The 12,935-nt window shown below is 60.1% G+C and overlaps 1 protein-coding gene across 2 annotated transcripts in view; it reads left to right on the forward strand.

Annotated features, from left to right (window-relative positions):
• The first annotated feature begins 927 nt into the window (after positions 1-927).
• Positions 928-12,935, forward strand: part of Grm4 (glutamate metabotropic receptor 4) — an 88,460-nt gene continuing 76,452 nt past the window's right edge. The window contains exons 1-2 of one of the 2 annotated variants that reach the window (XM_031347907.1): positions 928-957; positions 11,266-12,160. In XM_031347907.1, coding sequence (XP_031203767.1) covers positions 11,642-12,160 — 519 coding nt within the window. In that variant the 5' untranslated portion in view covers positions 928-957; positions 11,266-11,641. Of the gene's footprint in view, positions 958-1,581; positions 1,869-11,265; positions 12,161-12,935 lie in introns of those variants that run through there. The other variant, XM_031347906.1, reaches the window with a different exon arrangement.

Here is a 12,935-nt window from a genome sequence, read left to right on the forward strand (position 1 = left end):
AAACACTCCTAAGCTCGCTGGGGTCCAGGCACAGTGCCAGGCACTGCAAGAAAGAGGGTCAACAGTCGCCGAGCTGGCTTTCATGGTCCGGGAGAGCTGGCGATTGGGGCCTGCCTTGGTAGGGGGGCAGGGAGAGAAGCAGACAGAGATAGCTCACTCCTGGCTAGCCTCAGACTCTCCCAAGCATTCCTCTAGAGTCTTTGGAAATCAGGGGGCTTCTAGCAGCCAGGATGGCTGAGTGTCTCAGGCCTGGGCACAGCGAACACCAGGTGGCACTCTGCGCCCTGGCCCCTTCTCCAGCTGTTATCAGCCATCCTGTCCCCTGTCTCCCCTGCACTGTATGTAGCACCACCCCAGGACGAGGCTGGCCACTCCTCGGGGCTCCCGGGGAAGCCACTTCTGCAATGTGGGCCTGTCTGCAGCTCTTCAAGGCCTGTGTGGTCCGTCCCTGCCTCCCACACGGCCTGCCTCGAAGGTGACCATGCTGGATCCCCAAAGCCCATGGGAGGGGAAGTGGGCAGCGAGCTGAGCTGCCCACCTCTCGGGCTGAGGAACTCTTCTTGAGGCTAGTTGCAGGCCACCTGTTACACCGTGCTCAGTGGGTCCAAGGGTGAATTGCTCCCCTAGTTTGGGGGACCTGGGGTGTCGGAGCTTCAGGGTATGAGCCCTCTTCCTCACTGGCCGTGAGACCTGGGGCAGGTGGAGTCACGTCTCTGGGCCTCAGTTTCCTTCCTTGGCAGGCTGATGACAGAAGTGTGCCAAGGAGCATGCCGCAGGGGGTGGGGGCACACGCCACGTGTGCGCGCGGCTATGAGGAGCGGGCCCCGCGGGTGGGGTGGGGGGGTTCCAGTGACGCACCGAGTGGGTACAGCTCGCCCATGAGGGTCCCCGAGCTCTGCTGTACTTTGCAGGGTGTGCGACGGGGAAGCTGGGTCCCCTGACCCTCGACTTGTGGGGGTGAGGAGTGGGAGTCTCTGCCACGTCTTTGGGGTGCCAGGGTAGTGAGCTGGCACGCGCACGGGGCTGATTAGGGGGGCTGGGGGGTGGGTGGATGGGAGGAGTGTAAGAGGGTAGGCTTCCCGGAGCGGGCGACCGCGGGGTGCGGAGGGAGCGGGAGCCGCCGGCGGGGAGGGCGTGGAGGGGTGGCGAGTCCCAGCTTCCGGAGGTGGAGGTGCGGGTGTGTGGGGGTGGACCCGGGCTCTCGCTCTTTAAAAGGCCGGCGGAAGCGTGGCGCGCTCGCCCCGCACTCGCGGCGCAAACTTGCGGGCTGGGCTCGCGCGTGCGGTGGTGCGGCAGGGCGGTGGGCGCCGGGAGCCGTGCGGCCCCCTCGGCCCTCGGCCCGCGCTCCCGGCGCTCGCGCCCCTCCCGCGCCGCCCGGCTCCCGGTGCCAGGCTCGCACGCTCTCATTTTCTCCCCGCCGCCGCCGCTGCCGCTGCCGCCGCCGCCGCCGCCAGGTGCCCGCACCCCGGCCGGCTGCGCTCGCTCCCCAGCCCCGAGCCTCGGCGCACGCAGCGCCCCGCACCGCCTCGCCCGCGCTCTCGGGCTCCGCGGCGGCGGCGGCGGCGGCGGCAGCGGCAGCAGCAGCAGCACGGGCACCGTGGCGGCCGCTCCCAGCTCCAGCTTCCCGGGAGCAGCCGCCGAGCGCCGCCGCTCGCTGCTCGGAGGCTCCGGCCAAAGCGGCCGCCAGCTCCTCCCCGCCGCGCCCGGGACCGCCGGCGGCTCGGCGCCCGGTTTGGTCCGCAGCGTCAGCGCCACCCGCCGCGGCCCGGGCTCCCGGCACGGCGAGCAGCTAAGGGCTGGCCGCCGCCTCCCTGCGCTCCCCGGGCGCAGCCGACCCCTGGCCGCGGCGTTCACCTCGCCGATGCTCGGTGAGTTGTGGCCCGAGGGGCACGGGCGGAGGGGACGATGCCCTCCGGCCTCCGGGAGCTCGGGCTGCAGCGGGGACCCCGGCGTTTGAGGAGGTGGCCTCCGCGAGCTCCCTAGTTCCGGGAGGAGGGCGCGGGACCCGGGGACAGGGGCTTGCTTCCCTCCGGGCTGGGGCCGCCCCTCCGCTGCCCCCTCGGGGACGGGGCACTGCTGTCTGCGGGTCTGGGGGAAAGTGGGATGGGGGCTGTGACTGGGCTGCACCGATGACAGGTGGAGTTGGCCCCAATTGGGATGGTGACACCCGCGCGCCCCCTCTGCGGAGAGGCTAGGCTGTTGGGGGCGCGGGGCGCGCTGTGCGCCTTTGCCCCGTGGTCTCGGCCAGAGGGCAGCGCCAGCCCCGGCGTTGAGGCTCCCTGCTCTGAGAACCGCGTCCAGCCCCGGCACCACCTTCGCCACTGGCTGGAGCCGAAGCGCCTCCCGCCCGCCCGCCCGCAGCCGCCGCCGTGGTTTGCGGTGGCGCTGCAGGTCTGGGGGTCTCTCCGCAGCCCCGGGACCCGAGGTCAGGCTTTTTCTGGACACTTGGGACCATACCCTCTCTGAAACCCAGGTGAACCGAGCGTCTCTAAGGGCTCCGTGTGAGCGCGCGTGTGGCGGGGGAGGTCCCTGCTCCGGGGTCGCTTCCCCGAGCCCGCGGGCAACCGTGTCCCCTCCCCGCGCGGGGGCGGGGCCGAGGTGGAGGCCTGACTGTGCGCTGCGCCCCCGCACCCCGCACCCGGCGCTGCGTGGCTGTTTGTGCTGAGCTGGGGCAGCGGCACAGCGGCGGGGAGTCCTGAGCCCAAAGGACGAGCGCCCTCTGCCCCTGGGCCTTGAGCGGCACTCTCAGACAATCCTTTCTGCAGGGGGGCTACCTGGTTTTCTTCTCCTTGTTCTCCTCACTGTCGGCTGCCCCTGGCTAGGGAGAAAGCTGGCTTTTGGGGACACCCTCTGAACTGGCTTTCAGGGCTAGGGTGCCGCGAGCCACAGTGGCAGTGTGATGCCACCCTTGCTGTGAGTCTGGCGGGAGGGGTGTGTGTGTGTGTGTGTGTGTGTGTGTGTGTGTGTGTGTTAGAGCCCGACCGCCTCTACTCTGGATTCTGGATGGGACTTAGGGCAGGCAGAAAGGCCAGTGCGACCCTTCTGAGCACCTCAGGTTGCTAGAGGGGATCTCCAGCTCAGCCTTACACCCAAGCAGCCCTGGGCAGCCACATGACAGCTCCCTACCTCTCAGGTGACTTGATCTTGCCCCCTTTTCCCCTGGGCTCAGTTCCCTGTGCACGGGAGGAGGTGGCAAGCCATTGGTAAAGAGCTGAGAACTTGGGAGCTATCCTGAGCTGCTCCCAGTAGAAGCTCAGAGACTCCCGTGGGGGTTGCCGGAGACCATCACAGAGGAGCATTGCAGGCCCCGGGGCTGTGGATGTTGGTTCTGAGTAGAAGGTCGGTCCCTGGAGGAGCCCCCCAGCCCTGGTCACTCTTGTCTTGGGTGGGACCTTTGAGATCTGCTCAGCCCCGGAGTTGCACGTCTGCCCTCCTGGGGAATACTGTTCTCATCGGCTTCCTACCGTTCAGGGATAAGACATCCTTAGACAGGATCCTTTGCCCTGGAAGCTGGCAGTGTTTAGCCTAGAGGAACATTCCATGAATGGTGATGGATTTTTCAGGCATGTTCAGAGAGGGGAATGGGGGCTGCTGAGCCTCACACAGAACAGGCCCTGAGCAGGCCGGAAGATAGGACCAGGCCGGGAGCTGAACAGCTTGCCTGGTCTCTGGTCTGGTCTTCCCTTCCCCTGTGACCTGTGTCCGTGGCTTCTGCATGCTTCGGTTGGAGGTGTGATTTCTCAGGAGCTTGGCAGTTAGCCTGTGAGTGACTAGTTTGCTGGCCAGAGAGCCTGGGAGGGTATGTCCCTGTCCTGAGGGCCCCACAGCTGGTAAGAAGACACGGGGCAGAGCCTTGTAATTATGGCTGACAGACCCATCCTCTCCCTACAAGCACCGAGCAGCAGCCCCTAATTACCACCCACCCCAAGACATCTGCCCACCCTACTGTCCTCCTCCCGGCCCGGAACTCAACTTTCCGGGGGACCGGGCAGCTGGGCTGTCAGCTCCTGCCACCGGAAGGTTAGTGCATTTCTGCAGAAACTTCTGCCACCTGGAGAAGTCGAGAGGGAGCCGGCAGCCAGGCCCCAGCCCGGCTTTCGGTCTGACAGAAGACCTGCCGGCTGAGCAGGCCCACCCGAAGAAGAAGCCGAGGGGCTTGGTGTAGAGACAGCAGCAGCTTCCTGTTACTCCCTGTAAGCTTATTTCCAAGAATGTCAGCTCTGCCCTGGTCAGCCAGGAGCACCAGAGATGCACTGAGAGGAAGCCGGAAGCTGGTTCATCCGGCAAACACCAGGACCTGAGTTCGGAAGCCAGCATCTGTGTGAGGAGACAGCGGGCCTGGAATCCAGCCCTGGGGAGGGAGAGACAGGCTTAGTGAGTACCTTAACCCATCTCAATAAACAGGGAGGAGAAACGGAGGGAGACACCCATCTACTTCTGGTCTCCGTATGTGCACGAGCATGCATGTGTATGTGTGTGTGCACCATACATCCCATGCACACAGCTGCATTGAGACATGTCCCTGCCTGGGGTCCTTAGAGAGCAGACTGGCTCCTCAGTCCATCTTACCTGCACCCTGTGCAGCAATACCTCCCTCTGCCCTTTCGCTCCTCCCTCCTGAGCCTGTGGTTCACCTTCTTCAGTCAGCTTTGTTCCTGCAGAGAAGCGACTGCTGGGCTCCAAGCTGCCCTAGCCCAGAGCTCTCCCTACCTCTGAGCCTCACGCGCCCACAGAGGCAGTTCTGGCGCCTCCCTGTCCTCTCTGGCTTCTTGGTAGGGCACTCTGAGGACAGTCACCCCTTAAATGAAAGCTGCTGCCCCCCATCGAAAGTATCATCTCACGAATGTGTCTGTACAGCGGACTCCTGGTGGCCGTCAGGGGCTCATGTGTGTACATGCATATATTAAATGAATTGGGTAACTCGGTGCATAATGGCATTATCGGGACCCTGTTCAATTAAAGTAGATATTATCTGCAGTAATTGGGAAATGACAGCTCATAATGACAGCCTGTGCCATTTTAGGCCCAAGTGAGACAATCTAGTTAAAGCTACCGCTCTCCGGGAAAAGGCAAGGCCACCTTTGTCATTGTCACTGTAGGGCCAGGAGAGCCCAGCTGCTCCTGTGGGTTGTACCAAGGCGTTGGGGTTGGGGCACAGGCCAGAGTTTTGGGCTCTCTGGCTACCCTCCAGTTTCTTGAGCAACAGAAACCAGCCCTTGAGTCTACTGGTCCAGGGTAGGGCTTCTAGTTAAAAAACAAAGCCACTGCCCTGATGCAGGGCTCTCTTCAGGTCCAGATACAGAGGGGAGAGGCAGGGACTCGCCTTGAATGCTGCAGCCCCTGGCAGGCACTGTCTGTCACAGACATCATGGCCACTTCTGGCCTGTGGCCTCTGTGTGGCCAGCCTAGGGATGGAGTCCTGTTCTCAGCTCTAGGGCAGGACGCTAAGCACAGGGTTCAGGCAGAGCTGGGGTTGGGGAGTGGGGTGAAGTGTAGGATGCTAAGCACAGGGTTCATGGAGCACTGGGGTGGGGGTGGGGTGAGGTGTTGGGTTTTAGGAGGAGGGCAGGACAAGGAGGGAGCAACCTCAGAGCAGCTTTCAGACAGACACTCCTGGACTTGGGTCTTGTGCAGGGAAGCTGAGGACCATGGCAGAGTCGAGGGATGGGGAGGAGAGAGGGAGAGGTCTGGGCCGTGGACTCCCGGGCCTGCAGGTTGGAGGAGCCAGTGTGAACTTTGATGCCCCCCCCAGAAGGCAGGCAGTGGGTGTTTCCGGCCTAGAGTTGGTGGGATGGATGGCCGTGGCCCTGAGCTTTGGTGAGGAGACTTTCTGCTGACCTGCGGCCTACGCAGGTGCCTGTCCTTCTGGGCCTGAGGTTTGTCTTGTCGCTGAGCTCAAAGCTCCCATTTTTTTTTGTGCAGTGACCACAGAGTCAGGCTTGACCTTAGCCAGTTACCCTCTCTGGCATTTCCCCTCAGCAAATCCCTCTGCTCCCTCCCTGCCCTCTGGACCTGCTGTCCAGACACAGAGGTTAAGTGCCAGCCAGCCTCAGGGCCTTTGTCCGGGTGGTCCCTTCCTGGCTTCTGCTCAGGAAAACGGCAGGGCAGGGCGTATCCCTCCTGACTTCTTTGCTTTCTCTTTTACAGCACCTCCTCAGAGAAACCTTCCCTCATGACCCTCTTACCAAGGGGTTCCTCTGGGTACCTTCCCCCATCCTCCTGCAGTGCTGCATGGCTTTTGGGCCCCTCTTCATCCCCAGGGTCAGCTGCACGGGTGTGTGTCTCTGAGGCACAGCAGGGCAGGGGACAGCGTAGGCTCGCAGCCATATTTGATTGAACAGTCCCGGCCAAAGGGAGTGCGTCCGGTGCCTGAGCACACACGAGGGTCTCGGGAGTTTGGTTCAAGGGCCTCGTCCTTTCTCAGAGGGCTGCAGACACGGCTGCTGTCTGTCTGTCCTTGATCTGCCTCAGTGGAGCTGCATGACCGGCTCTGGGCTGGACCTGTCTCTGCCTGTCATTGATTGAGCATGTTATTGTGTGTCCTGAAGCGTGGATGAAGCGCAGGAGACATAAAGGAGCTGGTCACACGTGCCCCCATGGTGCCACCTTCCCCCCCCTCCCCAAGCATCAGCTTTTAGCATCGTTAAGACCAATATCTGTTGTATGAATGAGAGCACTCAGGGCAGATTTCCTGGGGGAGGAGGGTCTCTGCTGTCACCATCAGAGCAGTAGTAGAGGACAATGGGCGCCATGTTTTTGTCCTGGTTCCTATCAATATTAAGCTGGGACGTTACTCTCTCTCTGTCCTCCCTACTTCCCATTCCCTTCTCCCCTTCCAAACATATTCCTCCAGTCACCACTGAATCAGGCCTGTGCTCTGGTAGAACCTAAAGGCCTGCCTGGAGTATGTGATGTGGGCTTCGGGATTTGGTGGCGCTCCCAGTGTGGGAGCGCCAGCTGTCTGGCTTGTGGGGTTTCCAGAGCTGGGTACTGCCACCACACCCTCTGTCCCCAGTCTGTGGCTGTGGGACCTCAGCTCTTTAATAAGTCTGATCAGCTGGGTGGGAAAGTTCCAGACTGCCTCGGCTCTGCCAGGCAGTCCTGTTTACAGCCTGAAACCCCAAGTAACACCTTTAGAATCACTCTGGGTGTCATAGAGTCTTGTAAATGCAGTACTGGCCCCTAGGGAGCAGCGCGGGCCCCCCTTGTCCCCGCTCCATACATGCTTGGCATGTACAGGTGGCATGCCGGGGTGCAGAGGCCATGGAGGACATAGCCTGCTGTCCCATGGGAGGCTGTATGCCTGCCCGTGGGTCTGCCACGCTGGTCTCAGGCAGGGTTGTTTTAGACTTTCCCACTGTGGGTCAGGGGAGGTTTCGAGTGACCTGCTTCTCAAGTCCAGGCACTGGCCAAATCCCTCTGGTAGGATACTGACTCACAAACTAATCCTTTGCTGGGTGTTGGGGTCCTGGGGGTGGTGGAGAGATGCTCAGACATGAAGTGGGGAGAGGCCCCTGGTTCTCTTTCCCCTTGCCTTTTAGGGTGTGAGATGTGGGCCAATTGGTGTCTATACAGCCGAGGTATATGACAGTCTCCACTCATCCATTCATAGTCTCCAGCTTGATGAGCACCTGGCATCCAAGATGGCCGTTAAGCTGAGGCTCTGGAGCAAGGCTCAGGAGGACTGAAGATGTGGTCTGGGCTCTGCCTACAGCATCCCAGTGATGGCTTGGTCCCCCCCTGAGTACCCACATGTCTCTTGGGGCACACCCTCAGAGGATTGAGTCTAGTGGCTCCCACCTCATCCGGTGACAGGTACAACTAACTCCCTGTTTTCTGCGCTCGATTCAGGTGTTGGGGTTTTGGATCCTTCGGTTAGCTTTGGAGGGATAGGCGTTGGCTCAGTGAAAGATGGCTGGAGTTTTGGTGGATTGTGGTTCCCCAGGCCTGGTGGTCGCTCTTTGGTCACTCTTTCTGGGTTGGGCTATGTCTGGGGAGGAGCCGTTGAAGTCAGAAAAGCATGAAGGACCTGCTTGAGGTGACTTTGCGTTGCCAACATGACGGGTTCCCGAGCCCTCTCACACACCAGCCTTGGGTGACACAGGCCCTCTGGGGCCTCACCCCTCCCAGGTTGCAACCCGTCCCAAGTTCCCTCTATGAGCTCATCCGTGAAGAGTACGCTCTGGAACATGCCTTACCGTTGGCTTGTGAGCGTGTGCTAGGCCGAGGCAACGCCGCTTCTCTCCTCCTCTGCGTTGTTGCCGTCCACCCTGAAGAAGCCTGTGGCCAGGGCTAGTGGGGAGAACCAAGGCAGGGGGAGTGGGAGGGGAGCAGGAGGAGAGGAGTGAGATGCAGCCATCCTGGGGGCTCCTCCTGGAGACAGGTGCTTCTTGTTGACCTATTTGAGCTTCCGTGGCTATTTTGAAATTAGTGGGGGTTGGGGAGAGAGTCTGGGCCTGGGGCACGGGCATCAAAGAGCTCCCGCTTTCCCTGCAGGTGGAGACTGGCATCCCCAGGGCTGCTCTCTGCCTCCTTGCAGGGCATTTTTCACTTCCTCTTGTTCCTATTACAGCATCAAAAGATGGGGGTGGGCTGGGGGGCCCGAGGGAGGCTTGTCTGCCAAACCCAGGGGAGCCCAAGGACTTGTTCTGGTCAGGAACTGGGATCCAACCCCGGGAGGGAGGCATGTGGGAAGTTTGGCAGTGCAAGTGCCTTCAGGGCTCCTGATTCTGGCCCTGTTTGTGTTGGGCTTCCTTCTCTCCGTGGCCTGACGGTTCCCACATGTGGGCGGTGGGCTGAGCCCGTAGGAGAAGCTGTCAGCGAACCCCTGGAAAGAGCTGCAGGCTGTGTAGGTCACTGTCACAAGCTGTTTCATGCAAGCTCCCTGTACCAGCTGGCCCTGAGGTAAACTCATGTTCTGTCAGGGTGCAAACCCCACCCCCCCATGTGACACCCATAGAAACAGCTGTGAACTCAGAAGGCCTGAGTGGTGTGCCCAACACGGCAGAGGGGGTGACCAGACCGCAGGGCAGCGTGCACATACACTGGGGCCGTGGGCTCTGTGTGGCTGAACCACTTAGTGCTGCAGCTGCTGCCTCGGCGGGACGGGGCTGGACATTCCACCCAACCCCGGGGCGGGGTGTCATGTTTCTCCACCAGCCAACCCCCCCCCCCCCGTCGTTGTCTGAACCATCCGGTGACCTCTTGGCAGATGTAAGGCATGCCCATACCCTGGCTGTACACACGCCATTTCAGCGATGGCTGCCGATGTCCTGGAGGAGCCAGCCTGGTGCCTAGACTGGAGTCTCTCCCAACATCCAGAACTTATGTATTTGAACAAGACACCCAGTAGAGGGCAGGGCAGGGCTCAGGGACCCCTATGGTGACCCCAATCTCTTTCTAACTGCCTGTAAACTATCTACTCCCCAGTCCAGCAATTCCCAGGGAGTCACCCAGAAAGCGATTATCATACAGCCGTTCTCCTGAGGGGCAAGAGATGATAGACCATTGAGCAGAGGTAGCCTTAAGATCACCCCTGCTGGGCGGTGGTGGCGCACGCACGCACGCACGCACGCACGCACGCACACACACACACACACACACACACACACACACACACACACCTTTAATCCCAGTACTTGGGAGGCAGAGGCAGGCGGATTTCTGCGTTCCAGCCAGCCTGGTCTACAGAGTGAGCTCCAGGACAGCCAGGGCTATACAGAGAAACCCTGTCTTGAAAAAACAAACAAACGAACAAACAAACAAACAAACAAAAATCACCCCTAAGACATTGGCTGTAGCTCTGGTGCCAGGTCCCTGGGTCTTGGATAAGGTGGTTCTTCCAGGTTCTCGGTTTGCTCTGTTTCTAGACTGGACACATCTTGATCTGCTGGGTGACTCTGGGACAGTTAGGAGATGCCTCGGGCTACCAGTTTGCTGATAGAGCAAGGCTAAGTGGAATTTGTCACTAGAGCCTTGGCTGTTGAGGGCCTGTTGCAGATGGACTGTTTGAGGTCTAGCCTTGTAGCTCAGTGGTGGAGAGCTTGCTTAGGCTGTGCTAGACCTTGGGTTCAACTCCCAGTCCCGAAACACTTAGTGTGAGGACCCCCGAGGTCAGAGAAGCCCAGAGACTGAGGCTATAATCCAGTCTGGCATCCTTCTCTCTCCTTGGGCTTCAGTAGGACTGGCTAGATGGGGAGGGATGGTTCCCAGAACCCTCTTCGGCCTTGAGGGAGGCACCCCATTTCTAGCGGGATATCTTCAATCCAGACCCCAGCTCCATTTCTAGTAGTGCAGGAAACCGAGGCAGAGAGTAGCCAAATGGCTAGTTGGCCTTCACTTGAGACACCCATGGAGAAGGGGTCATGGGGTCGGTCACCTCTTAGCCCAGCCCTGACTCAACTACCAGCCATTCTTCTGGTGGCCTCTGAAGTAGAGGGAGGTGGCTGCTGGCTTCAGGGGGTGGGGGAGTCGGGTGGGGGAGGCAGAATCCCCAGGGGAAATTAGCCCAAATTAGCTGTGAGAATGAGGAAGAGCTTTGTTTTCTTCTCTACCCCTGCAGATAAATATTTAATCGCAACAACAATAACAACAATGATGGCAGTAATGGGCAGAGGCTCAGGCTGCAACCTGAGCCCCACTGGGGCAGACAGAGATGAAGGGAGGCCGGAGGAGGTTGAGGCAGGGAGACTGGAGGGACAAGAGGAAGGAGCCTGGCTTTTCTCTCTGCCTGGGCGCTTGGGTGGCTGGGGTGAACATGGGGAAGTGGGGGGACCATCTCTGGATCCCAGATTCTCACTTTTTCCCAGCCTTTGGAGTTACAGCTCTTGGCCTGGGTTCAGCCAGTACTACACGATACTATACTGCCTTACAGGGCAGGCCGCCTGCCTCCCAGGGTCTCTCTCCTCAGTCTCCTCAGTCTCTCGTGAGGTTGGACTGGCAGGGTTAGTATTTCACTATAGCTTCTGAGGGCCGGGGGCTCATTCCTCCTCAGCCATGCTTGCTGTCCCTAGGAGTAATTCTCTTGGCGGCCTGGCCTCTGGGGGCAGTGGGCCCGGCCAGCGAAGGTCTTCCAACGTGACCCAGTTTCTGCTTCCAGCTCTGCATTTTCCTAGGAGCTGGGCCTCAGCCCTGGAAATCAAGAAGAGATTTATGGCAGCTTTGCTGATAACCTCTGCGCTCTCTCTCCCAGGCTCCCGATGAGAGATCACACCAGTTAATGTCTGCTTCGGGGCTGGGTTGATCATCTCTCTCTCTCTTTCCCAGGTTGGCAGCAGTGACCGAAGCTGTTTTCCCCTTGATGCTATAAGATCCTCTACCAGGATAGGAGCTCGGCTCCCTTTCCACAGCCAGACACGGAAATCTGGCCTTCAGGACGTGGGGACAAGGATTTGAGATCTCCTGTAGCTCTGGCTGCTGGCTGTCGTCTGTGGGTTTGGCCTGTGTGGGCCGCTGAGCTCCACTCAAGTATCAAAGAGGAGGAGGAGGAGAGATCTCTAGAATGGGCCATCCCGTTGTCGACCCTCATCGGTCATCCTGCTTCTGACGCTGAGCTGATCATGTATACCCAGATCATGGGACCCAGCGCCTGCTAGGGCTAGGAGTGGGGCCCACTATTCATGGGTCTCTAGGCCTTTCCGCAATGTCTGGGAAGGGAGGCTGGGCCTGGTGGTGGGCCCGGCTACCCCTCTGTCTACTCCTCAACCTTTATGGCCCCTGGGTGCCTTTGTCCCTAGGGAAGCCCAAGGGCCACCCCCACATGAACTCTATCCGCATCGATGGGGACATCACGCTGGGAGGCCTGTTTCCTGTCCACGGTCGCGGCTCCGAGGGCAAGGCCTGCGGGGAGCTGAAGAAGGAGAAAGGCATTCACCGACTGGAGGCCATGCTGTTTGCCCTGGACCGCATCAACAATGACCCGGACCTACTGCCCAACATCACGTTGGGCGCCCGCATTCTGGACACCTGCTCCAGGGACACCCACGCCCTGGAGCAGTCACTGACCTTTGTGCAGGCGCTCATCGAGAAGGACGGCACGGAGGTCCGCTGCGGCAGCGGGGGCCCACCCATCATCACCAAGCCCGAGAGAGTGGTGGGTGTCATTGGAGCTTCGGGGAGCTCCGTCTCCATCATGGTGGCCAACATCCTCCGCCTCTTCAAGGTTAGTGCCCTCCATGGCCCAGGGTGCCTGGCTGATGACTCCCTCCTCTTCCTGAGTGTGGGAGAATGGGACAGCTTGGCTCTGGTGGCTGACCCTGTGTTGGAAGCTGGAACCTGGAATGAGGGTGAGCCGAGGGACGGGGTCTTGGTGCTGACCATGGTCCTGAAGCAGAACCCACACAGGCTTACCCGTTAGACCCGGAACCTGGAGAGGGCTGGAAGTATGTGAAAGAACATTAAAGAGAGAGAGGCAGACAGACAGATAGAAGACAGGTGGATCGATGGAAGGGCAGACAGACAAGATATGGAATGGAAACCACAATGTTACAGATTGCCAGGGGGAGGAAAAAGCAAGACTTTTGTTTTGACATTGTTTTCAAATAATTGCAATTCCCACGAAAGATGTGTTTTCTTCTGGTTAGTCAAGGAAGCCCCCGGTGGCCCTCCCAGCCCGCCCTCCGGTTCCGGCTGGAGAGGAGTGTCCTGGTTTTCAGATGGGGGCGGGGTTGTGGGTCAGGAGGATGAAGGGAGAAGGGGGTTCGGCTAAACTCTAGGCCTAGCCCTGCTACCTGAACCTAGCCCCGGTCTCCCTCGCATCCTTCCCTCTACCCTCTGCCCTCCTCCTCCTCTACGTTTTCCTTCTCTCCCTTCCTAGCCCCTCCCGGCCCCCTCCACCACCTCCCTTTCTTCTCTTCCCGGGGCAAGAGCTGCTGATTTGCAATTCAATTGGAGCCAAGTGCTTGCTAAGCTGCTAAAACAACTGAAAGCTACTGGGG

This window comes from Mastomys coucha, unplaced genomic scaffold, assembly GCF_008632895.1.
Source record: "Mastomys coucha isolate ucsf_1 unplaced genomic scaffold, UCSF_Mcou_1 pScaffold3, whole genome shotgun sequence".
Lineage (NCBI taxonomy): Eukaryota > Metazoa > Chordata > Mammalia > Rodentia > Muridae > Mastomys > Mastomys coucha.